The 25797-nt window shown below is 42.4% G+C and overlaps 3 protein-coding genes across 4 annotated transcripts in view; all 3 read left to right on the top strand.

The window, feature by feature from the left end:
* Positions 1 to 25797, top strand: part of LOC108107756 (connectin) — a 132344-nt gene that overhangs the window by 65470 nt on the left and 41077 nt on the right. For both annotated transcript variants that reach the window (XM_017215428.2, XM_017215429.2), the window contains one exon: positions 15499 to 15593. The gene's annotated coding sequence lies outside the window, so the exon portion shown is untranslated. The remainder of the gene's footprint in view (positions 1 to 15498; positions 15594 to 25797) is intronic.
* LOC108107755 lies at positions 5279 to 8360 on the top strand. Its single transcript, XM_017215426.2, has one exon. The coding sequence runs from the start codon at positions 5353 to 5355 to the stop codon at positions 8260 to 8262; it is 2910 nt and encodes a 969-aa protein (XP_017070915.2). The 5' UTR covers positions 5279 to 5352; the 3' UTR covers positions 8263 to 8360.
* LOC108107757 (ubiquitin-conjugating enzyme E2-18 kDa) lies at positions 21963 to 22952 on the top strand. Its single transcript, XM_017215430.1, has one exon. The coding sequence runs from the start codon at positions 22301 to 22303 to the stop codon at positions 22841 to 22843; it is 543 nt and encodes a 180-aa protein (XP_017070919.1). The 5' UTR covers positions 21963 to 22300; the 3' UTR covers positions 22844 to 22952.

Here is a 25797-nt window from a genome sequence, read left to right as displayed (position 1 = left end):
TTTTCCGAATCGAGAATAATTTCATTTCTTCTTCCTAAACCACTTTTCTCGGAGTGCCGATTCCTGGCGGCTCTTCTGGGTTATTGTTCTTGGTATTGTTGTCCCTGCTTTTTGGCCCCAGGGCGAACACATTGACGGTAGCATCGCCTTCTTTGCCAGGCAATGAGTGTTCCCTTGACAAAATGTCTAATTTCCGTAAAGGAAAGCAAGAAATTACTTTATGGTTTGTTAATAGCGGGCGGCCTTTTACTAGCCAAGCAGCAGTAGCGATCCTTGGGCTTTGTTGTCTGCCGACTTGGCTTAAATGCTGTGACATATTTTCTGCCTTGAATCTTGGCCAGCTTCCCGGCCGGCGGCCAAGTGAGAGCCATTTGCCTAGGCCAAGCCGCTTTTAATGGGAATTTAAACGGTAACAATTACAGCCGCCGTGGAGAAGGCAAGAGATGGGGCAAATACCCACCTGTCAAGTCAATGAAACTTTCGCTGCGCTATTGAAATTTTTGGCGTGTGCGGCCATAACGACACCTGGTTTTGTCCCTGGCTCTGTTTTGTGGTCGAAAAACTTTAGCTAAAGACTTGGGCATTGGGAAATGTTCAGCACGTCCCCCTCGAATTCCAGGAATTTCATCATCTTCTAGAACTTATTCATTTTGTTGCCTCTTCGATGGCTCCACGTGGGCTTTTGTTGAGGTTTTTTTTAGGCTGCTTCTAGTTTTCTTTCGGTTGTATTCATATTTACGCATGTAAAGGCTATGATAACACTGGCTAGACTCTGAGATAACAATGTTTGCCAACCAGGGATTGCGTTTCCTGGGAAAGTAGGTAACAGAAAAAGGAGAATATATAATAATTCTCTTACTTAAGGTATTGGTAATAAGGAAGAGATACTATTGTACATGGAAATATTATATACTCTAAGGACCTTTAAACTATCTTACCAAGAGAAAGTCCAAATACATTTTTGTACAGAAATATTTAAAACTAAAATGCCTATTTTAGCCTACTTAATACTTTAAAATATGAAAATGTTTTCTGACTCGATTAAATAGCTGTCGGGACCACAAAAATCCAAATTATCTGCGGAGTGTTGCTCCTCCTACCCTTCCGGAGCTCTAACCCCTCCACTGATCCTGTTGGCACCCACTTTGTGGGCTGTTCTTTGCGTTTGTCTGCGGCCTGCATTTTTCGCCCTTTGCGACGATACAAGTTTTTGCATTGCCAACATTTTTTTTGTGTGTTTGTCGCCGCTTTTCCCCCTTCCAGCCCCTTCGGCCGTTGAGGAATTTTCCGCTTTTTGTTTTCGGCAGTAAAAGCTCCTGTGGCCTAAGTCCGCTTGTATTTGCCAATTTTGTGTGCTGCCCACAACACAAGGACATCAGGAGCAGCAGCAGAAACAGCAGCAGCAACAGCTACAACGGCTAGGGAAACAAACAGGACAAACAGAACTGCAAGGACCTCGGGGCTAGAGGGCAGGACGAAGAGAAACTAATTTCTTCCCGGGATTTCGGCTTCTTTTGTATCGTCTGGCAGTGTATGTTTGTATGTTTGTGTGCGTGGCTCGCGGCAGAGTTAAGTTTTTCCCATTGTTGTGAGGGTTTTTACTCCAGTTTTTCCTTGTTTGCCATTGCTGTTGGCTAGCTTGTTAGCCAGCCAGTTGCCCAAATGCCATTTCCTGCCACCGTCGCCGCCGCCGCTCTGCCTGTCCGCAGGGCGAAATATTTAAATTATTATTTTCGGCTCTGCCGAAGAAAGGCGAAATTTGATTAGGAAAATAAATGCTACCCGGGGGACTTAACATGCCATTCCAATTTGAGCCAATTTACCCATACTTGTCCTCAACAGACACACTTTCACCTGAGCTGTGAGAAAATCGGAAAGCGTTAAGACTCCTGAAACAAAAAAGACAAGAAAAATACAAGATTTTGGGGATGTTGAGCTGCAGATGATGCATTTTCCTGTTAATTAGTTGCAGTCTGTTTATGCTGCGTAATTTATGGCATCTGCTCTGGTCTCGGCAGAAGGCACTGAAAGAAAGATCTTTAGTACTTTATACCTTTTAGTCCCACTTTGACAAACTATTATATGATATGCTGCATATTTATTTCAAAGTGTTAATAGTTAGTTCCTGTTAAAGCTACATATTTTCTTCCAGTGCACTTAATTATCCACAAATTCCTTTTGTGTAAAGTTCAGATAGGCGTGAGGTCATCTTCTCACTGTCTTGTATGTCTGGATATCCGATATAATTCACATTCAATTTCCATTTCCAATCTGCGGCCGCGGCACCCGAGGCACATATGTGTGTGCCGCATCCCAGATGCCGTCAGATGCAGTCGCCTCCTGCCCCCACGTAATAATCAACCCCTTGTCAGGGGGGGAGATGTGTGCAGCATGCTATATGGTATTGCTGCCCCTGTAAACAAAACATTCATCAAAATTTTATACACTCAACATGTGCCACGCCTGGCTGCAGTTTTCCCCCTCGACTTTAGCCGCGGGCTGACAATATTGTTTGTGTTTTCGGCTGCCCGATTCGATTTTGAATGTTCTTTGAAAAATCACAACTAATTAACTTTGCCCATAGCTCCAAATTACGTGGGAGTTGGGGTTCCAGGGAGGTGCTATTGCCCTTTGGCATCAAGAAGTGTTTTTTTTTTTTTTTTGGTGTTTTTGTGTGGCCTGCTCCTGGCGGCCAGATGTGGGTTTTGTGATCTGTGAACTGGCTCCAAAAAGCAGTTTATAAATAGAAAACGTGTTCGGGCTGAGGTAGTTCACTCCGACATCCGGTCGCTTGATAAGAAATCTCCGCTAAATGAGGCCCATCAGCGACAGAGGTGAGTTGCACCGAGATCTACGGTTTTGGGGGGAGCAGCAATGTGGCCCCCATAAAATGCTGAACTTTATCTTGAAGTTCATTAGGCTGTAAAAAGGGAAACTCAAAGGGAGATTACTTAGAATTGTTGTTTAGTTACGATTTTAAATCGTATTTTTTCATAGAAAGTAAATAATAACAAAAATAGTGAACTTGAAAAACAAAGACTTCAAATCCTAACCTTTACTTGGCTTAAGTTTGAGCTTAATTTTTAAAGTCCTTTCAAAACTGTTAATATTATAGCTTAATAAAGAACTTTTCTCTAACTCAAACGGAATGACTTTCGCAGGTAAAGTCAAAGAAACTATAAAGAATTTCTCTACCAGTGAAAGCCACCACAAACTGCAGTGCTTTTGTCTTTATATTTCATTTTTTCAACCTCCACAGTTCCCAGTTGGATATCTCCTTTCGTCATCATTCCATTTGCCGCAGCTTATTTCGAGAAGCAAACTTTCGTTAATTGCAACAATCGTGGCTGGCTGTGAAAAAGTTCATAAAAATGAGTAATTTTGAGCAGCTCTCGTTTGCATTCCGCGTCTGTGATTGAGGCTTCTGGCAGAGCTGATTGTTTCCTGGCGACTGGCTCCATTGTGCTCCAACTTCTGGGCAACTGTCGATGAGCGGGTAAATTGTTGAGAACTTCGGATGCACCACAAAAACTCTCAACCAACCTACCAACTCACTAACCAGCAGGTGGCGGAGACAATGGTGGAATGGAGGTATTTATTAAAACAAACTTGGGTCGAATGCGGCAATGGCATCCTCGTTTGGCCTTGGGCGAAAGTTTAGCGCAGTTTCCCAGCTGGGGAAATGCAGGATGCAAGTTGGCAGGCGCATAAATGTCACTTACGCGCTTCTTGACGCCAACCAACCCACCAACCCACTAACCCACCATTGTGTTCTTCGCTCCTCCAGTCAACTATTGGGGGAATTGCGAAAGTGACAATTTCGACAGGCGCCGGATGGAGTCCTGCGGGATGGCGGATGCCAAAGTCGAGGCGTCTGGCCAAAGTGTAAGTGCAAATTCAGTTTGGTTTAATTTCGACAGGCTGCGGTCGCGGTGCACTGCTTCATTCCCCGTTCCCCATTTTCCATTTTACCATTTTCCATTCACCATTTGCCATTCTCCATTGACCAAAAGCTGTCACCATCGCCAGTCGAGCGTTGTGCCTCTTGAGAGTCCTCCTGCAGGACGACGATCTTTATTAAGTTTTTCGCTTACTTCTCGCCAAGTGCGATGGAAAGTTTTCTGGACCGACAAGTTTGCCTTCAAACCGTTTTCACTGTTTTTCTAGATTTCGGCTTTTGTTTTCTGGTGCAGATTTCATCTAGCCATCCTTCGCCAAAACTTTCCTTCTGTCGAGTGTCCTCAGCAAATTTGTTGTCTATCGCCTGGCTAAGACAAAAACCAAAGGGAAAAAAAATCTTTGAAAAAATCGCCCAAAGTTTGCATTGGCAGCAAATTAATATTTTCCAAATATTTGACAAACTTCCTCTTTCCTTTCAAAATGCTAAGTTTAAAAAATTATTTGCGGATTTCATTGATTTGATGTTATTCTTCTCTGCTGTGTTTTCGCCAAGGAAATTGAAAAAACTTTTTATTGACAGTGAATTAAAGTTTATGCGGAATTGTTGAGGTCACTGACAAATCAGAGAGCTGTGTTCATTTGCGAAAGCCTAAAAATATACCAATTTATGGGCATACTAAAATAAGTATTCAAGAGTTTTCTCATTTGCCTGGCAATCTTTGGGGAAAGCCCGGTAGTTGAGTTTATTTTTGGTCTACTGCAGCTGGAATGCTGCTCGATTGCATTTGAGTTATTGCTCGGAAGCAGATGACAGGACCTGCCTCTCATCCTTTGGCAAACACCTCCCGCATATCTGCTCCATGTCCTTGTGCATTTCTTCACATCCCATTGGTACATATTCAATATTTTGGTATTTATCTTGTCCGACAATAAAATAAAGCAAAATTCACATGTAAATCGGGGTAGACGGGGAAGCTGGGGTAAGAGGATGGACCCAAGTGGGTCACTAAGGTCCTTCAGTTGCTGGTCCAGTTCCTCGACAAATGCCACAGGAATTTACATGTTCGAATTCTCTTTAAGCATTTTGTAAGCCGCTCTGGTCCTTGGCCATTCGAAAACAACGTAAGCCGCTTCCATCCCTATTTTTCTCAACTCCTTTGAGATACTTTTGCACATAAATAAATCCTTTAAAATCAATACAGTAACATGGAAATCGATAGCAGATCTGTGGACTTTAGTAAATGTATTTTTAGTTCATGTCTGACCAAAAAGTATAACCTGACTAAGACTATCTTAAGTTAAAAATATCTAAAAGATCTTCCAACTCCCAGTTAAGATTTCCATCTATGACAGATTTACTTTTCTTCAAGTGTAACTTCCAATTCTCAGTTGTCATTTTTGTACAAAGAAACATATATATATTTTTTTTTCAAGAACATTATCAACTTAAAGATGCAAGAAGACGCATGCCAGCAAGTCATAGCCCGCAATGTGCCTCTGTTAGTGCGACTGCTATTGGATTCCCCCATCGATGACGGGAAAAAGGATGTTGGAATTGAATGTAAGATTGACTCGGCCACCTTCGAGAGTTGCCTCAACTATGCCCAGAACTACCTAGCCCATTCTGACCACGAGGAGTGCAGTCCGGAGGGCGTGTGGATTAACATGAATCACTTTTTAGAGCGCTTTCGCAGCGAAAGGTTAGCTGAATTCGGGAAAACATTCCAGCAGCTGGCCAATGTGGTGCTAAACCATCCAATTTGTCAGAACCACATCCAGCCCAATCTTCAGTGGCGTTTGATGGACTTTTTGCTTCACGTGAATTACAAGGCCTTTCATGAGGTTCATCGGAACTATCATGAAATGGAGCAAAAGCGAAAGAATATCCTGGAGGCCGTCACTATGGCCACTGAATCTTCGGATGTTGTTCGCGAGGAACTGAGAAAAGCAAAGGTATCATTGGCTGTGATAGCGCGTCAAGATACTGGGAAACATATTAGCCCATCTAGTAGCCAGCACCTTTGCAAAGCAGAAATTAAGTCAACAGCGGAAATTCTTCCCATTAATTTTCCTTCTGCCAAAGAGGAACAATCTGATTCAGTGGAACTCCCGGAACAAACCTACTCTACCTATGTTAAACCTCAATCTAACAAGATCCAAGTCAAAGACAAGTTTGTCATGAAAGATGCCAGGTTGGAGCTGGAACTGAATCTCACTCAGGATGAGTCTGCGGCAGAAAAGGCCTCACAGGTAACTTGCTTTCGGGAAGACAATGATCTGCTCTCCAGGATTAAAACACCTTGGTGGCATGTTGATGTCCATGTCTACCATCAGCCGCGAATTTTGGCCAGCAGTTTCACTCGGGGCTACGGTGACTTTTTAATTTATCAGCTCAGGGAATGCCACAATTCGTTGAGAAGGACAAGTGAGGAGCACCAGCTGTTGAACGAACTGGTTATCTTCTTCTTTACAAACCCAAACGATAGTCATTTGGATATGTTGAATGAGAAAATGGAATTGCAGATAAGCGAACCTTCCACTTGTGCATTAAGGCACTTACTGGAGGGTCCACACTTGGATCGGGTTGTTAGTTTAGTGAAGAAAATGATTTACCTAAGGGAGATGATTGAAACTCATGCCATTAAAAGGATAAGTGGTGATCGCGTGGAGACCCTAACCTTTCTCAGTATATCTCTACGGCGGCTTCTTCGTCCTGTGATGGAGTTTCTGGTTTACTACGAGAGGCGTTTGACGAGAGGTACTGAAACTCCTACCCTGCAGCACTTTATAGAGACCACAAAAGAGCCTTTGCAAAGGATAAGTTTGCTGTATGAACTCTCTAAGGACAATAAAGAAGACCATCCTTCGGTGCGAAGCTTAAGAATCTTAAACTCTTTATTGTCTCATAGTACAAGAAGCACTCAGCCTAAACTTATGAGATCCTTAAGTGCATCCCTGCTTCTGCACTCCCTGCAGGCTTACTGTCAGTTCTTGGATAGTTGGTGGTCAACCGGCGAGCTCTCAGACTGGTACGAAGAGTTTCCTTACCAAAGCCAGCGGATCGATGGACGAACGGAGTATACGTTAAGAGAGATATGTATTGAAAAGAAGGAAGAGCTAAAAAGTGATTTGATTGATATCATTCAGGGACATATCTTTGAGTCCTCTCAGGCTGTGGCAGTTCTCTACGATACCCGTAAGCTGGGTGAATTCAACTCCTTGCATTTCATCGCTCCCCAGGAGTCTCTACACACTTCATTGATGAAAGCAGTTCTCCAGGAAGTGATTCCTTATCAAACTGAGTTATTAGAAGAGAACAGCTATGTTCCGGATATCCTCCAGCAGTTGGAGGCCACTGAACAGATTACTTTGCGACGGTTGTTCTACTCCTTTTACATGGAAACTCGACCAGATCCGCTGAAACCAGTTGGTTGTTCCATTGAGGCGATGATCAGAAACTTTGAGGTCTGTGCCAGCTACACTCCCATATCAGAAATCATCATTAAGGAGCTGCAAAGATTACTTCAACGTAGAAGCCTGGTGGCCAACTCTTATGTCGCTGACTTGATTAATGACCTGCATAAGATAGTAAAACACCTACGATCAGTTTATCTCCACCTGAACTATGACCTCTTTCGGAATGAGTTCAAGATGCTATTTATGTTCCTTGAAAGAAACAAACTCATGGAGGCATCTATTAAGTTAAGGGAGATAGTGGTTTCCCAGGATACCCAATTGGGTTATCTCTTTCAAGTCCGTTTATGTGGACCTCATCCTGACAATATCTCTCTAAGGATCCACTATGATCCGCTACTCAATCGTGTGGTCACTCAGGATCAAATAGAGGAGATGAGCTCTTACTTCCGTCTACTCTTAAACATGCACTTTTCTCTCTATCAGCTTAAACATTTACCTTCTCTTGATAACAGCAAGCAACAGCAATTGGTTGAAGCCTTGAAATCTCTACAGGTTCACCTAAGGTCCATCATCAAAGAGCAGCTTTCAAATCTTGACAAAGCTTTTAAGAGACTACAGAACTTATATTCCTACGAAACTGGTTTCAATGAGTTTACTGTTTTGACAGAATTAAGACAAATCCAAGAGGTTTTCATTTTTCAAATGAAGGAAAAGTTGCAGAAGGAATTCGAAGAAGGACGACATAGTTTTGGCGGGGAAGAGGTCCTTAACATTAGTACTATTTTGGTGGCACTATGGCTGAGGGTCAGTACCCTTATAGCCGACCATGACAAGCAGAAAACGAGTAACATCTGGGAGGTTAAGTACGAGCGGTTGAGCTACCACTACCTGAGGTGCACTCTGAGGAAGTGCAAGGCGATTGGCTGTTTCCTTGGGCAAGGCTAATATGGGAGAATGTATTTTACTACTTACCAATTGGTTTTTGATTCGACATTTTGTTTATTTTTTATTATTTATTATTTAAATAAATATTTTAAAGTACAACCTAACGAAGTACTTTATTCGCTGGTTATGAATAAAAGAAATTATTTAAATATTTATAATTTAATTTGAACTTCTTGTGATTCGCAATTCTAGCTAAAAAATAAAATATATTCCTATAAAACAATATATTTCTATAGCTTTTGTTTAAGCCCCTAACCTATCTCAAATATATTCTCAATTTCGATAGCATTTATCTGTGATTTGTTGCTTAATCGTTTTTTTTTTTTGTTTGTTGTCCACCTTTTTTTTTATCGGCAGCCCGCCCGCAAATAAGTTTTATCAATTTTGCAATGGAAAATCGAGTGTGCGTCGTCTGTGACAGAAACCGCAAATTAAATCGTTTGGGTGCCGGGCAAAATTTATTTCTAGCGCGTGGCGAAAGCCACAAGCTCCACACGCACTGCACACACATGCTACTACGATCCTTTTTCCGACAAATCAAAAACAAAAAAAAAAAAAAAAATCAGTGGAAAAAAGGAAAATCGTGAAAATTAGAGCAGGCTATATGGTCATGCCAAATCCAAAGCCAAATCACAGCCAGCAACCGAAATTATTCTGTGGATTTTGCGGCCTCGGCGGTGCGACAGTGTCGATGGGAGGCAGTGGTGCAGTCCAAAAGTGGACACACACGTTCACACTCTGGGCCATAAATTGCACCGACGCCTTGTTGGCCAATAAATACTAGAGTCTTGATATGCAACACAGCCGTTGGACGGCGCCAAGTGCCATAAAGTTTGTCCAGGACAAGGGGAATGGCTAATTAAAGTTTGCGCCGCATTTTCAAATTAAAAATTGGTAATTTGTGTACAGTTTCCCACCTCCAGGCCGCCAGTCTGCCAGCTCTCCAGTTTTTTATGTTTTTTATTGCGTGGGCGGTGATCTCGTTGGTTTATGCCCCTGACATCAGATGGGACAGGCTCTGGAGTGAGAGAGAGAGAGGTCGTAAAATCTCTGCCATAGAGGGACAGGTTTATGTGCGGAACTAGACGTTTTATGGGCTGGCATTTATTTTTTCTCATTATCTCGCCTGGTCAGACCGAAAATCGCGCCTTAAATTTGTCATTCGAGTGCAGCACTTGAAGGGGCTTTTCCAGGCTTCACTGACTTGTGCTATTTAGCATATTTAATAAATAATGCAAAGCATCACCTTTTTTTCTGTTGTTGTTTAATCTCCTGCGAAAGTCACAGACAAACATTTTTCATTTTCGCTGAAATATTTTCATTTACTTTGGCGGCCACACATTGAAACCACTGCAACCGCATTTGAAAAACATTTTAAATACCTTTTACATTTTTAGTATTTGTGTTTTTATTTGACCATTTCCCCCCCATTTCGCATTTTCCATTTTCCATTTCTGGCAGCGGAAATGTTTGTGTGATTTTTGCGCGGCTCTAACTTAGCGCAGAGCTTTATTTCATTTCGTTTCCAATTTCAGAGAGTCTCTGTTTCTGTTGCTGTTTCTGTTTCGGCTTGTTTTCAAATTTTTCAATTTAGTGGCATTTTGCTCTTTGGTGGCATTTTATTTAATAACAGAAATTCTAATTAAATTTTTTATTATTTACCCTTTGAGTTAGTTTTTCCGCCCGATCGCACGCTATATTGATTTCGCTGTTTGTGTTTGCTTTTGGGTATGGCACAGTGGTGTCTCACTCGGTACTGATTTAATGATTTTCTCACAGCCCGGCTAGAGTAAATAGTAAATATTTACTTATTTGCTATTGCTGCCGCCCTCCTACTCTTCCTCAACTATTAGAAAAAAAAAAACAGTAGAATCCCTTTTGCCCTTTTGCACCGTGCCACTTTTCAATAAAACAATCAACTGTCAAAAAAATATACAAACACAGTGGGAATTTTCGTGGGTAATTGGAGCGGGTATTTGTCACAGGACCACCAAAGTTGATTTGCATGTCATTAACACAAATCGAATGCTGCCTGCAGGCGGCTAAAAATAAATGAGGGTCTGAGTTCAACGGCTGCAACCCTGTAAACAAGCCGCCACTAAAAATATCACATGTCACAGCCAAGGATGAGACGGAACCGGAGGCGACTAATTAGTGCCTCTAGAAGAAAATCCCACAAATATTGTGTGGGCGAAACGCAGTCAATATTGATGTGGCATTCTAGCAGGCAGGCTGGCACAGCCCTAAGGAAACTGCAGATATTTTCCCATGAAAATATTCTGAATTATTAGTCTTTGTGGCCGCAGCCATATGGGAATTTCCCCAGACTAGAAGCTCAGACTAAACATTTACACATTGCCAAGCAAAACTTCTTCAAATCGCCAGCCCCAAAAGCACTCCAAGTGGAAATCTATCCGAGTGAAATCAAAGCCCGACAACAGGTGAAAAACAGAACGATTTTAGGAGCATGTGCATTTTGCTGTCGTCTTCTTTTTCCATTTGCATGGGAATAGTAAACAAAACTGGGTATATTGTAGGTGAATTTTAGGTTTGGTTTAGGCTTAGGGGCGGGAGTAAGTGTAACTAAGCTTTAATGGCCATGGTAACAGCTCATGTCCCGATCTACCGACTGCATCCTGCAAGTTGTTGCGGTCCATGGAATGCCAAAAGTGCAGGAGGCAGTGGAGGAGGAGGAGGATATGGTGGTGGTGTGCCAACAGTCTCGGCAATGGATGTAGTTCAAGTCCCAACAAAATTATTAATATGACTTTAGAGAGCGGGAACTACTGCTGGGCTGCTGGTAGTTCCGAATACACCGCCTGCGGTTTCCAAGACAGCCGACGATGTATCTGCAGGATGCGTTGCCTCCACACTCTTGCTGTCTGGGTCCAAATTATGCCTAAGCCATGCCAACTGCTAGACGAAAAATTATCTCAAGTGCAGAGAGAGAAAACTGGTTTTAGTTATAAGTTAGGATCTTCCTAACTTAGAGAAGTAAGGAGTGAAACCCTAGATTGGTATAATAAACTGAAATAGGTTAAGTCTATTCAAGGGAACATCTATTTCTTTCAGTGTTCATGTGTGTTTGGTTGAGTGTAGTATGTGTATCTTTCTGATACTTGCACTCGGTCTCTAAATTTGCTGCACATTATTTAGTTGTTTGAGGCGAACGGTGTCTTTGTCTCCCCGCCCGACTATTCTGTTATCTGTTTGTGGTTATGGGATTACGGCTGCAAAGCCCACATTCAGGTGTATACTAAACGAGTATATATACTATATATATATCGTATAGAGAGCGGGTCTTGAGCTGTGCCACGCCCACAGCTCGGTAAACTAGACCGCCACAGCCTTCAGCTGTGTTTGAACTTCTGCCGAGAGTTCGGACTCAGCTGAACTTCAAGGTGAGGTTGCGGAGCTTTAGTTTAGTTTTCATCTACATCTGGTTGTGGATGTTGCTGGAGCTGTAGCTGTAGCTGTAGCCCAACATTATCCCCACCTTGTTTACGCATTTGTGCTGCGATTTTTTTCGTACCGCTCCTGGTGTTGTTAGCTCCTCGCCCTCAACAAGTTTATCGCAGCAACTCTCTCCGACTCTAATTTACATAACCACGCAAATTAGTTTTGCGTCTGCTGCAGTTTTTATCTGCTCCCAACTTTGTCACGACCCTCGCAGTATGCCACACCCTGTCATACCCCCTGATGCCAACCACCCACCGACATAGCAACTTAAATTTAGTTGCCAAAGTTATTTAAACTTTTCATACTCTTCTCGATGGCGGCACTGTAATTATGTGCTGGAGTTTGCCAGGAAGGAAGTAAAAGGTGAAATCTTCAGGTGTTTAATGTGAAAGCTTTCAGTTTGACAGCTCTGCAGTCAAATTTCCCAAAAAGTCGTTTAGGAAAAGCTGTTTAACACTTCACTTTAAAGTTGGAGTTTTAGTTCTAGAAATAACTTTAAAAAATTAGTCTCTCAAGTTGGATTTTAAGCCGCATTTTCTACTAATATTTCGGTATTTTATATGATAGTTTATTATCAAAATAATTAGTTCTTAAAACATATTTTTAACCAATAAAATATATTTCCTAGACCACACATTGCTTACTTTTAGAGTATAATCCTTCCAGCTTCGAAGTATCCCATTTTTTTCTCATTTTTTATTTCACTCTTTAGTAGATCCACATTTTTTTTTGGTTTTATTTAATTTTTTTTTACTTTTCGAAAAATGAATTTCGTGAAACTTTTTTGGCTGCTGCACCGCGCCCGCAATTTTAATAGACACAGACCCCTTCACCTGTCGAATGGTCTGCGAGTTTCGGTTCGGAGGGGGGGTGCTCGTGTCTCGTAGTTAAGACAACAATTCATTTAACATAGAACCAGACTTGCAGCTTCCCCTCGCCAAAAACTTCACAGCCACCCCCTGCTAACTCGATCTTTTTTCGGAAAAGTTTGCTAATGGCCCCCTGCCAGGCACAGTGGTTGGAAAACCGTTTACGAAGAGTGCTTATGGTAGATAAAAATGGCACTTCCTAGCTAAGCTCTGTCATTGTATATGGTTGTATAGAAGGAGTTGATTTTGGCCTGGCTTCACTGTACTGGTTGGCCATTGTTTAACAAGTTTTATATGGGTTTATTGTGGGCTTTCCAAACAACTGATTGGCAGCCCAGTCAAAGAAAGTTTGTATTATTAATGTGGCCCATGAGTTGAGGGCCCGAAACGCGGGCTGCCTTCAGTCAGGCTTCAAATGCCTGCCTGCTTTCGACAGCCCAGCTAATTGCATTTTTCGTAAATTATAAACAAATAGATACAAAAAGTCAGTTGTAGAGCTTGACGGGATATGATTTGCTCTTCCTGCACAGGGAAAAACTGCCTAAATTGTAATTCCCTTGATTAGAAATATCAAACTGACAGTTTTGATATTCGAAAACAAGATTTCTGACGTTCTGGCTGTGGGTTTTGATACTCAAAATTCCTAAACAGAATTAATTAGATAAAACATGGATATTAAGTTGTTAATGAGAGGATATTTGTGGGACTTTCCTTATACAGCATTAAAACTATATAAAAATAGCCATTCCAAGGGATCATTGGGGTATTTTCCTCAGTGCGGTGGCACATTTGCGGTTAGGAGATGCCATTAGCGGATCGAAAACCACTTTTCGGGGGGGAGGAAAAGTAAAGGGACTCGAATCGGGTGCAGACTTTAAATAGAAATGTTTCCTGCAATTTGGCGAAGGCGGAACCAAATCAGGTTGCAGGTTGCAACGACGACGAGGCTGGCGGAAGTTATTTTTGGAACGTGCAACAGAAAATGTTGCAAATTGAAAGAAAACTCACAAGCGACCCCGCCTTCGCCTTCGCCACCTGACCCCCATTTTCCGTGGCCCAGTGCCCTGTTTCCTACCCAAACCCCCCATTTTCCCTAGCTTTTCCTCTACCATCCATATGCTTTTGTGTATTTCCTTCTCGTATTTGGCTTCTATTGCTAACATTTCGTTCATGCTTTTTTTTCGGGCTCTGCCTTCTAAGCGATTTTCTGCGATTTCTTTGCAAGTTTTTCCGAGAGTATGTATCCATGCGTGTACTTAAAGTTGTCTATTTGCTAGTTGTTGTTACTACTGTTAATGTTGTCTGGCTGTGTGTTTTCTGTTTTGTGTTTTGTGTGCCAAGAGCTGCATTGAAAATGAAAATGTTCGCACAGTTTTCCGCACAGTTGCATTTTCACTATGCAGCCGCTTGGCGCGGCTCAGTTACTTGATACAGTTTCCCCCAACGCTCATCCTCATGGAAAATCCTGACGTTTCTTTTTTTTTCGCTGCCTGCAATTTTCTTTTGATTTTTTTTCACAGCCCCTTCTTTTTGACTGTGTGTGTGTGTGTGTGTGTGTGTCGCCCTCTGCTCTGTTTTTCCTAGTACAGCGCCCATCTTTAGTATCTTGTTGTTTCTATGCTCATCTACTCAGTCGTGCGCTTTGTGCTCCTCAGGATCCCTCCTGATTTTCCCATTTTAAATGCGCTATCTGATTTTTTGTTCGGCTCATGCAGCATTCAAAAGCTTGCGACGGAGTTAAAAGTTCAGATTCGAGATGGGGCTGTGGCACATGTGACTGGGTTTTGGGTGGGTCTGTTGGCCGGTTGGTCTGAAAGGAGCCTGGTGAATGCTGAAGGACATCAATTTTCAATGGAGGCTAAAGGGAGATATATAGAGGATGAGAGTGCTCTGCTCTGGCCTGGCAAAACATTTGGCAAATGAATCTTCCTAGTTGCTGGATAATTATGACAAATAACCAAGTAAACGGCATAAGTAAGTAATGCGATAAGAATTTCTGATAAGCTCTCGACTTTGCCCAAACCTCTCGCTGTGGCAATTAGCACACAAACATGAATCACAAAATATATATATATATAACCAGGACTTGCAGGTCCTGCAGCTCCTACTGCTGCTCTAGCCACGCCCCCTTAATCCGTCCAGCACCATTCATGCAACTAATTTGATTTTTTTTACCCAGAAGTCGTAGTCCTTTCAAGCAAGCTGACTCGGATGGCGTGGTGCAGCAGAAAAATATTTTCATTAGACATTTTGTAAATATGAGGAGCAGCTTTCGCCGGGGATTTCAACTTAAAGCAATGAGAAATCATTTCGAAAGAGAGAAACTCCTACGAATTCAACCCATACAAAGGCAGATGGTGTGGGGGAAAAAGATGGTGCATCTGCTGCCAGAAACGACGACGATGATTCGACGCTTTTCCCGCGGCAGCAACAATTTCATCCAATTATGGAGAAGTCCAAATGCGCTTGTAGAAAAATCTCAAATTTAAACATGTTTGCTTGGGAATCACAAGACGAAAGAAATGGGAGATACATTTCTCGGGAAAACAATGAAAAAATGTTTCAAATTTCTTTTTCTAGGAAAATATTTTCTTAATATTAAGAAATACAAACTTGCTGGGTATTTATTTCTTAAAAAAATATTAATCAAAACGATGAAGTGTCGACATTTTTTAACCTTAACATATCTTAATTCCCTTTCAAAGCTGTAACTTAATTCATTAGTACCCTTCTTCATCTCTTTAATCAGAAATCCTGGGGTGCAAATCGACTCATGCCTTAGAAATTAACCCCTGAAAGTCTCTAGCCTGAGCACTATACACTCCAGCCCAACTACACTCTGCACTCTACTCGACTTGAAGCCGGCAATCTAATTTAAGTAAATGCTTTTCCACACTTTTCATTGCAGCTCCTCTCTAACGAGTCCCCGGCGATTGTCTCTACCTCCCTCACTCCACAGCCGCATTTCCCAGCCGGTTTGTCGTTTTTGCCAGAGGCTTTCGGGTAAGTCCCAAGCTGAAAGATACATTTTTGATTACCCCCGAGCTGCAATTGTTCATCGACGGGCCAAATACTGCTCCACAGTACGGACGAACACACCTTTCCCTTTCGTTTTTAATTACTGGGGCGGTGGCAGTGGCAAGAAGGTGAGGTTAAAACAAGGCACATTGGCGGCAGACTTTTTACATCCCCACTTCAAAGACTTTAACAGTTCATAATTAAATGAAAATTTTGCCATATTATTTCGAGCGTAAATTTGAAGAGAGTATGTGTGGGAAATTTTACGAGATTTCGCACGTGCTCTGCACTTGCCACTGGACGATTCGTGGACTCGTAAATATTCATTACAGTTCAGTATGTTCCACGGATTCCTATGAATCGTTACTTGCTGGGGTTATTTGCATAAAGTTTCCGAAAGTAAATTTCGGTACGTTTTTTCCTTTCAATTTCTCGGCTGCATTCCTAATTAGGCAGCTGCTGACCTTGGGGTGGGTTTTCCAAGTGGGTGTTCGGTTAGAATGGAACCGCTGCAGCTGTTCCCTGGACCAAAAAAAAAAAAAAAACTATAGACAACACAAATCTGGGCTCAGCTCTTCCTTTGAATGGCAGCGGAAATCTCATAAAAATGGTGGCATTACGAGGATGTGGGCCGAGGCTCATCAATGATATTAAGCGTCCTTAATCCTTTTACTCGCCGCGCTTCACTTCATTTGCCATGGCAACGCAGACATCGAGTACACTCTCTACATAAAGGACATGGGCCCTGCACTTGTTGGAGCCCGTTACGACTCTTTGTGGCGCCTCAACTGGAGGCCGGATAAGCTGCACCCACTCTTCACATTGGAATAGCAGCCTTTGTCGGCCTTTCGGTGGTTACACTGGGAGAAAATCAAGTTACTTTTCATAGATGATCTGCTCATTTTATATATTTGTTTCTAAACCAGAAATGCTTTTCATTTTGTAGTCTCCGAAATCTTTTTAACATTAATATATTTTCTTAAAATTGATTATTTTGAATGATTTTTTTAGTGTGCCACAGGAGCTAGAGCCACAGGGCACTCATAACTTTGGCGGCGCCTTTGGTGACGCGAATGCGTTTAGAAAAACTTTCTACAACTTTAAGCCGCTTAGCAGCTTTGTGCTCTCAGCACGCGCCTCTGACTTCGTCCTGCGATCCTTTTGCCAGGGATTCATCTCCATTTCCACTTCCACTTCCATCGAAAAGCTCCAACTACCCAGTTGCAACGGTCAGCGGTCGACGTTGGTGTAAAATTCCGACACTTTCCTGGACGAAAGTAAGGCCATTAATTTTATTAAACTGGGTGGAAAACTTTGTTTACTTGTTTTCCCATGCACGTGGCAGAAAAATGCAACATAAGTAAGAGTAAAACCAATTATGAACATGTTTTTCACAGACTAACACAAATCTCTTGATGGAACACAAAGCTACCGAAAATAATAATAAACGAGTTATTTTTTTGTAGGAAAAAACACAGGTTGTGAAAGGCTGCACTTTACAGAAATGACTAATAAATGGTTTTACTTGAATTTAACAAGTATATGATTGGTCTATTATTATTTTATTGGTTTTTGTATCTTTTTACTTCAGTAATTTCTGGCAACAGTAAAACAGTTAAAATCCAAATACAAAAATCAAGGCACATCCATAATTACATCTTACCTTACCAAGTAAGATAGATAGATAGATGTATAGAATTTATAGGAACTTAAGAAGGATATATCTATCATATCAAGACAGATATTTCTCCAATAAGTTCAAATTCCAAAGTTCCTAACTAACCAAAGGAGTATTTATCGAATTTCCAAACAACCTTTCATATATCGAATTAAAGTTGAGAATTCCTGATGAATTCAAGAAGTTGAGAACTTAATTGCTCAAAAGTTAGACACCAGCCATCCCAAGCTCCGCCGCCTTCCAAAGTGTGCCTAACAACAACAACAATAGAGCTTTGGCACAACAAATAACAAACAACGAACAACACACACAAAACACACATTTGATGAGTATCCTTTTTGGTGTGTGTGTGTTAGTTTGGTCCAAGGGAGAATTCTACAGATGCCGCGCATTGTTCGGGGGCAACCTTTTTTCGGGCCCTTTGATTTATTGGCATCCCCGGGCCAACGCCTTAAATATTTTGATCCCCTCCCTGCAAGCCTCGCCAAATCACCGAGGGTTGGTTGAATGCTTTGACCAGTTGCTTGGATGAATCCTCGCCCACATTCGATGCGGTTCTTCTGCTGTTTTGGTTCAGTTCAGTTCGTTTGGCTATCCAAATCACGCTTATTGAATTTCATTTTTATCCTGGCCTCTTCGTTTGCTGTTTTTGTTGGTTGTGTTATTAATGGGCCAGCAACCCCACTCTGCTGCGATTAAAGCTTGTGGAAAACTTTGGGTGAGCTGTCAAAAGAAATATTTTAAATCATTTTCGGACCCACAAAATCCCATCGTGGCCCATATATAATAATTTTGCCACTCAAGAGGCAGATGTGTTTTATTAAACATTTTCCGATAAGCATTCTGCAGTGCATAAGCAGCGATTTATTTTATGTCTTATGGCCCATTTTCCTTTTTAAGGATTTACTTTGATGTTTTCTAGTCTCTTTGTGAAATATGAGATTGGTCGGTAGTTAAGCTAAAGCCTTAACCTCGCCTTCGACTATGTCTTTTTGGGGTAAATATGTGTTGTGCTGGCGAGAACCGCAACTTGTTTTGCAATTAAACGCGGTGCAAAACGGTGGCTGCAACAGGTGCATGGCACGCATCACGTATACGGCCCGTGGGCTTCGTGCGTGTTTTATTTATGGGGGAAAGCCCCCTAACCCCATCCCCCATCCCTTTAAATGCAATAAGCAAATGAGCGAACAACGAACGAGCCAAGCGGCAGCAACCAAAAAAGCCTCAAGAAAATGACGTTGCACGCACACGACGTTGAAAAGTCATTAAGTACAAATGACGTTGCTCACTGCAAAAAGCCTTTTCTGCCACGATGGGCGGTGGCCCCTTGAAATGGGTGTGGCACTCGATGGTGGCGGGAGGCAGAGAGGCTCAGGTTGGAGCCGTAATTGCAGCACGTTTGAGCACAGCTAACTGCATATTGAGTAATGCCCGCGAGCAAACGACAACGATGGCAGCAGCAGCAGCAGCAACAGCAGCAACAGCAGCGGCTGCAGCAGCGGCAGGATTGGTAGTATAGCGAAAAAGGGTTGAGAAATGGGTCTTGAAATTGGGTGGGGATTGGATTGCTGGGGGTTTTGGGTGACGCGGTGGCATGATGGCACGGTGGCTGTTGCAACGTTTGCCTTGCATTATTTATGACAAAGCGGGCACCAAATTAAGACCCACTGGGAACCAGGCAAGTCGAGCAGAAGTGCTCGAATCGGAAAACTGGCTCACCACGGGGTCTATCATTAATTTAAAGCTTGATTTATGCATTTTTAGGGTAGTCCCTAATATGGGTTTAAGCCTAATAGAATTCGTTCCTTTAATGGGGAGTACTTTTAACATTTTTATTCCATTTTTGTAGACCAAGGTGCCTGTTATGTTATGAATATTTTTTACTATATACCATATCTAAATTAAGGAAACACAGCTAAGGGAAGAGTACCATCTCAATGCAGCCCTGAAACTGTAGCCATGCCTATGTCGACATCTCAGGATCCCTACGCTGCGAGGAGCCATGTGGCTTTGAGTGTGCGGTTGACTCTATGTTCCAGGTCCCAGTGTGTTCGAGTGCCGGCTTTTATTTACTTCGCGTAATTTAATATTATGCCATGGCAACGATGACGACCATGTCGTGCATCCACTGAAAGCATAAATAATCTGTTGCACGGCAAAATGTCGTGTGGATGTGTACCGGGGCTTGTCTCCATTTGCTTTTTGATAAACCCCGCTTAATTAATTCCAGCTTTAAGCAACACGAGCCCCAATCGCTTTTGGCCAAATGTCAACTGGCGAATTGGGCAACTGACACTTGTCGATAAACCGGTCGCCCGTCCTCTTGTCCGAATCAATTAGGAACCTTTCACGTTAATCGCGCCATATATCAGGCTCTATATATCTCTAGCTAGATACGAGTAGCTCCGGCCATTCCGCTCTAATCCCAAATCCCCCTCGAGGGCCGTAAGCGATACCCAGATCTTGACAAAAGGGCCCGAAAAGGTCGATGACAGGCAGCGGAAGTCAGTAGGCAGGGGGACAAAAGGGACAAATCAGCACGCGACATTTTTCGCGCTATGTTGCTGGTCCTGGATTTTTTTTTTTGGTATTCCTGGGCTAATGAAGGGCCAAAAAGGAGCAGAACAAAAGGCGTGAAAGTCAACGAAACCGAAGCCAAAGTGTTAAAGTACGATAAAAAGATTAAAGTGCACAGACAAACACAGAGGGGGCACACTGAGAGAAAAGGGCGCGACAGCTGTAGAATTCGCAGGCAAATTGAGATAAAACCGGAAAAGACCCAAACAAAGACACATAAGGATTTTGTCGTGGGGAAAAGTGAGGAGCTTTCGCAGCAGGCAATAGGCAATAGCTAATAGAAAATCGGATCAGATTAGATTTAATGCGGCGACGGCTAATTTTTGGGTGATTCCTCATGGAAACCAGGACACCCAACCCCATCCGCTCTCTTTTTTCGAATCTTTGGCGCCATCGCTCCAAAACCAGCGAACAGCTGTCAGCGGCAATACGCCGGCAATGACAGCTAAACAAATGACACAAATGCGGTGGTTGTCAGTATGGGGTTGGGTTTTTTTTGGGGGGGTTTGGGGTTCGGCATAGCTAGGCTGACACATACAGCGAGAGAGATAGATATATGAGTGTATCCAGAAGCAAACTGCGAGCGCTGAACGGCGAGCGTCATCAACATTTCCGCTTCCGGCTGTTTATGCTAAAAGTATGGCGACGACAACGCCACTGATGGGTGGGTAGGAAAGTGCCCACCCGCTGAGCTGTCAGACGCCTTGGCTGCCACCGGATTTTTCTTCTTTTTTTTTTTGTCCCTTCTGGATGAGGAGGCATCTATCATGTTGAGCTCGACTTTCGCCCAGCGTTTGGCAGTTCATTCCCACCCCGCCCGAAAATGCTAACTAAGGGAGCCAAACTACAGGAAACTATTGATTAGGCGGCAATCTGGCGGAGCAGTCGCTGTGATTCTCGCCCTCGGATTATACATCGGAATTTCATTGGTCTTAATGGCCGTTAAGGACACTTGGGGCAGAGCTTGGATTGGAGCTTTTGGGTCTACAAAGTAAGCAAACTACAAAAAGTAATATTAATATTATTAATAAAAAGAATCTATAAATATATCCAAAAATATCTTAACAATTAAACAAAACAATCAAGACCCCATTAAAGAAATTATATTTAAATGCGAAACAAATAAATCAAGGAAGCACTTCAAAGCCATTGGTGGCAGGAACCTCGGTGGCGCTTTGGCTTTGAAGCTGCTAAGCAAACGGCAAAGGACACGACCAAGGAAGCACCAGCTATCAATCACACTCTCCTGTTCTCACACACAGAGATACACACACAAACAAGGGGAGATGAAATAATTATGCTTAGCCTGGCATTCACGTTGCCATAGAGGTCCTTTCCCGGGGCCTTGTCGGGTCCTTTTGCGCTCTGGTTTCATTTACATGATGATGACATCTCTGCTTATAAATAATTACACACACGCACTGTGCGATGTTGTCGCATACATTTTGATATTTAATTTTTATGTTTTTGTTATCTGCCAGGCAAAAGGTAAATATTCTTGTTTGTTCCGTTTGCTGGCTGATTTTTACATATTTATGAGAGGACACAGACGACTATGTCCCCCGGGGGAATACACGGGCACATCCAGGACCATAGCGCAGCTCGTCCAACTAATTGAAAACTAAAATGTCAATGGCAATCTCATCATCCGCCAGCCAGGATCATTCAATCCGACCAGGCACGCCACTCACTCGCCGCCCGGGGTTATGAAATCTCCGCTATAAATATGACGGGCGGAACAAGAGAAAGATGAAAAAAAAATATCCCTGTTAAAGGCAGACCGATTTTTGCAACTCCAGCGCGGCTAAGCACATAAAACGGCTTTTCATTTCGAGGACCGGCAACGGGAATTGTATCGCCATCGCTTCAGGCTCTCGGTTCCAGTCTATAGCTCCGACCATATAGCCTTAAACTCCATCTCCCAGCCGCTCCGGCTTCCGACCACGTTTGATCCTAATGTGCTGCTGTCAGAGCCTGTCGACGTCAGCCGGACTCTCGCCAGCTATTTCGGGGATTAATGTCAATGTGAAAGGATTTTTCCTATGCATTGGAACTCAACTAGCGCCCTTCTCGCTCCGCTCCTCAGTAGCATTTTCATTCACATTCACATTCACTCAGCGAAAGCATTTGGGATTTTGTACATGAATTAAGGAGTATTTTCTAAGGGAAGAGGAGGGTAAGGAACTCTTTTTTGAACACAATTTAATATTTTAACGAGGGCTTTTAACGGATGAATTTAAGTGAGAAAATATCCCTAAAGAGCAACATCTTTTACCAATTCAAAATCAAATTTTTCTATGTGCTTTTTGACCAAAGTAGTCCTGGCAAAAAAAGTTTACCAAATCCAGCTCATAGAACTCCCATACTCCTGGAAGGTAACACACGCAATTTCCCACACCCGCTAGCACAGGAAAAGGGGAAATAACAAGAGGACGCTATGGCCAAAAAGGAGGAGCCCCTTATGGAAGGGCCTAAGCGGATAAACCGCGAGTTGGCCCTGATGCTGGAGGATAAACAGAACCTGCAGTTCCGTAACTTGTGGGTGGAGCCGAATAACATCTACAAGTGGACCGGCCTGCTGATGCCAGTGGCTCCGCCCTATGACAAGGGAGCCTATAACATTGAGATAGACTTTCCTAAGGACTATCCTTTTAAGCCACCTCGCATCCATATAACCACTAGGATGTATCACCTAAATGTCAACGAACGTGGTCAGGTGTGTGTGCCTATCTTGGAGATCGAACATTGGATTCCAACTACTCGGATCGATCAGGTCTTGCAGGTCCTGCTGGCGACCATCAATGAGCCGCAGCCGGAAAATGCTTGGCATATGGAAATGGCTGGGGAGTATAAAAATGATCCTGTAAGATTCTTCAAGATGGCCGATGCCTGGGTTCAAAAGTACAGTGAACGGCGACCAACAGATGAGGAGCTTGCAAAGTTCGCTCGTAAGCGGAAGAAGGCGATGTCGAAGGATTAGCTTTCAAATTCGGTATTTTAATAAGACATTTTTCATAGCCACTAAAATGAAATGAAATTTGAGTCTGAAATTTTTTGGTATTCATGAAATTAGATATATTTGAAAAATCTGTAATCGTAATCATATATATTTCGGGGGAAGTGCGCCATTATCCTCTATTCTGCAGACCTTCGACTTCGAAGTCACTAACTGTTTTATTTTATTCCCGAACTTTAAGTATTAAACTTTATCGACTTGAATATGAAGGCAAAGAGCGCCTTTTATGCTCAGTTCCGAACTCTATTAAAATCGCATTTGAATCTTGTATATTGCCCCAATCAACGCCCATTTATCGATATATTATTTCCGCCACCAATTGCTGGAAATTGAGTTGAGGGACTTTCCTCGATTGAGTCGCCCCCACGGAGAGTTAGTCTTAAATTGCTGGCAGAGCTTTGTTTTCCCCACAGCCCCCTCCTGGCCATCGTATATGGCCATATGACCATCTAATTGGAAGCGTACAGTGAGCCCCAAGCGGAAGGCAGGCAGGACACTTCTGTCTCAGCCAGCTGCGAGATAAATCATCCGCTTCGGCGACAAACAAGGATGCCTCACGCGGCGCTGCTCAGCGAGCGGGCGGCATTAGCTGCCAGTGTCATTGCCATTGTCAGCGGCATATCATCGTCCTCATCCGAATCCTCATCCGCATCATCCGCCTTCGCATTCGTAGTCGTATTTGCAGTCGTATTCCTATTCGCATTTGGATCCGCATCAGCGTCAAAGTCCTGCTGCTGAACCGCTGAAAATCCGTGCTGTGTCCGGGGCCATATAAATTTCAGCAATGAATGAATCAACTTTACGAACATCGAGGACACATGTGACTTGCTTTACGGTCCTCCATCGCCATCCTTCACACTTCATGCACTGAAAGAAAAAGTTTAGGAATAAAAGAAAGGATTTTTATGTAACTTTAACATATATCTTCTGTATGATAATCCATCAGGAATATTTACCCTGTCTTTCGGGTTTGGAAAATATTAAAATTTGTCTTTTTTCATATTCTTTTCTCTCTGTGTAAATTCTTATGTGTGTGCGTTTAATGTGCCTGTGTGTTTTGGGCAGTTCACTTGATATGCTCACTCGCTCTCTATCTGCGACCCAACTTGGACTTGTCAATGGCAGGAGTGGGAGTTGGGAGCCGCTGCTGGATACTTGGATTTGGGCTCTGGAATATGGTAGCCAGAAGCCAAGAGACGGGTGACGGGTGGTGATGGGTGATGGGAATAAGCTGCCACTATAATTACAGCAAAGGCCAAAGGCACACACAGGCGGGCTAAAGATATTTGTATCTAGTTTCTTTACTGCTGGATTTACTGCCCAAACAGATGGAAATGGGGGATAGGGAAGTAGTGGCTCCTGGGGGGTTGGAGTGGGGATACGGTGGCCAGATAACTGGTGTCCGGAGCAACCATTGTGAAGATGGATTACCATGGCGGCAGCGTCAACAGTTTTTCTATGTGCGACCATGTTTTAGTGGGCAGGCCGAGGCGGGCTAGGCGTGTGTCTTGTTAAAACTGCCAACTGATTATTATCACCTTCCAACTGGCAGGCCAGTCATTGACACCCATTGCTGGCGTCGTCCTTCAGCTGGAACATCGAGAATCTGCGATGATACACTTGGAAAATAGTAATTAACAAAGAGATTAATAAAATATTTTATGTTTTTGTTAGGGAAAAGTAATTTTGTGTAAGAAAAGGTTTCATATATGGATTCGTGAAGAATTTCTTTTTAATTTCTTATTTGGCTTAAACACATTTTTTTGTATCTCTAAAAATGCTTAGCAATTAAATCCAATTTTTAAGAAAATTAAGGACTTAAAAAAATGTAAATTGGTTTAATAAAATGTTAAAAAAATAATTTAATTTATATATATATTTTTTTAAATTCCAAATCAACTTCCAAAAATTCCCAACAAATTTTCTTTCTGTACAGTCTCTGTTTCGAGAACTCAAACTTCTCGAACTCGGACTCGGCCACGCCCACCGCCCCGAGTGGCGCCCTCTAGTGTCTGTCACTGGCAGAAGTCGTTTGCTGTTTGCTTTATTTCTCTTTCACCATCTCCATCTCCATCTCAATCTCCACTTGCTGCTCCTCCCTCCACCCACTTCAACTTGCTTTGCGGCAATGAATCGCAGTTTTTGATTAGCTACAGACAGCTGAAAGGACAATGGCTGGGTAGGGAGAGGTGGAAAAGAACGAATTATATAACCGTGGAAACCGCTTCAAAGTTTTTCTTTTGTTTTTTTTTACATAATTCAGTCGCTACTTAATTACTGTTTGCCAGTTCGAAATTAGGTTTCATATTTTTGGTAGGAAAAAGGGAAAGTTGCCAAGAATAATACTTTTTAAAAGAAACTATTTTTATAGAATTAATTTCATCACATTATTTACATAATGCAACATTTTTGGTTTCAAATTGTTCAATTTTGAAAACGTAATCGATTCGCTTAATTTAAAGTAAATTTGCTTAATTTACTTCGTACACTTTGTGCCTTTGGAAATGCAACAAAAATTGATTTAAGCCAAATGTAATAAAGCTGCATAAATGGTCGATCGATTTTGCATTCATTACCAAAAAGACGGCGGGTGGTGTGAGGGGGTTTTATAACAATTTACGACCTGCGACCCATAAAATATGCAGCTTATAAATTGCATAATTTATACAGGACCTCACACACACACACACACTCATACATAGACAAACAAAGTCAGATTGAGATATGAAGCATTGTTAATTCATATATGAACTCGGCTGGCTGTTGGGGCAAAAGTGCTTACAAGTAAATAAATATATAGATATAGTGGAGATATAGCAGAGATATAGGGCTTGCAATTATACAGGTGGAGATGCAAATATACAGATACTGGGGGAAAACTGCTGCCAAAGAGAGCTTAAGCTGGCGCTTTTGTTGTT

Source organism: Drosophila eugracilis, unplaced genomic scaffold (assembly GCF_018153835.1).
Source record: "Drosophila eugracilis isolate 14026-0451.02 unplaced genomic scaffold, ASM1815383v1 contig_2088, whole genome shotgun sequence".
In the NCBI taxonomy this organism is placed as follows: domain Eukaryota; kingdom Metazoa; phylum Arthropoda; class Insecta; order Diptera; family Drosophilidae; genus Drosophila; species Drosophila eugracilis.
This window is presented reverse-complemented; position numbering and strand designations above follow the sequence as displayed.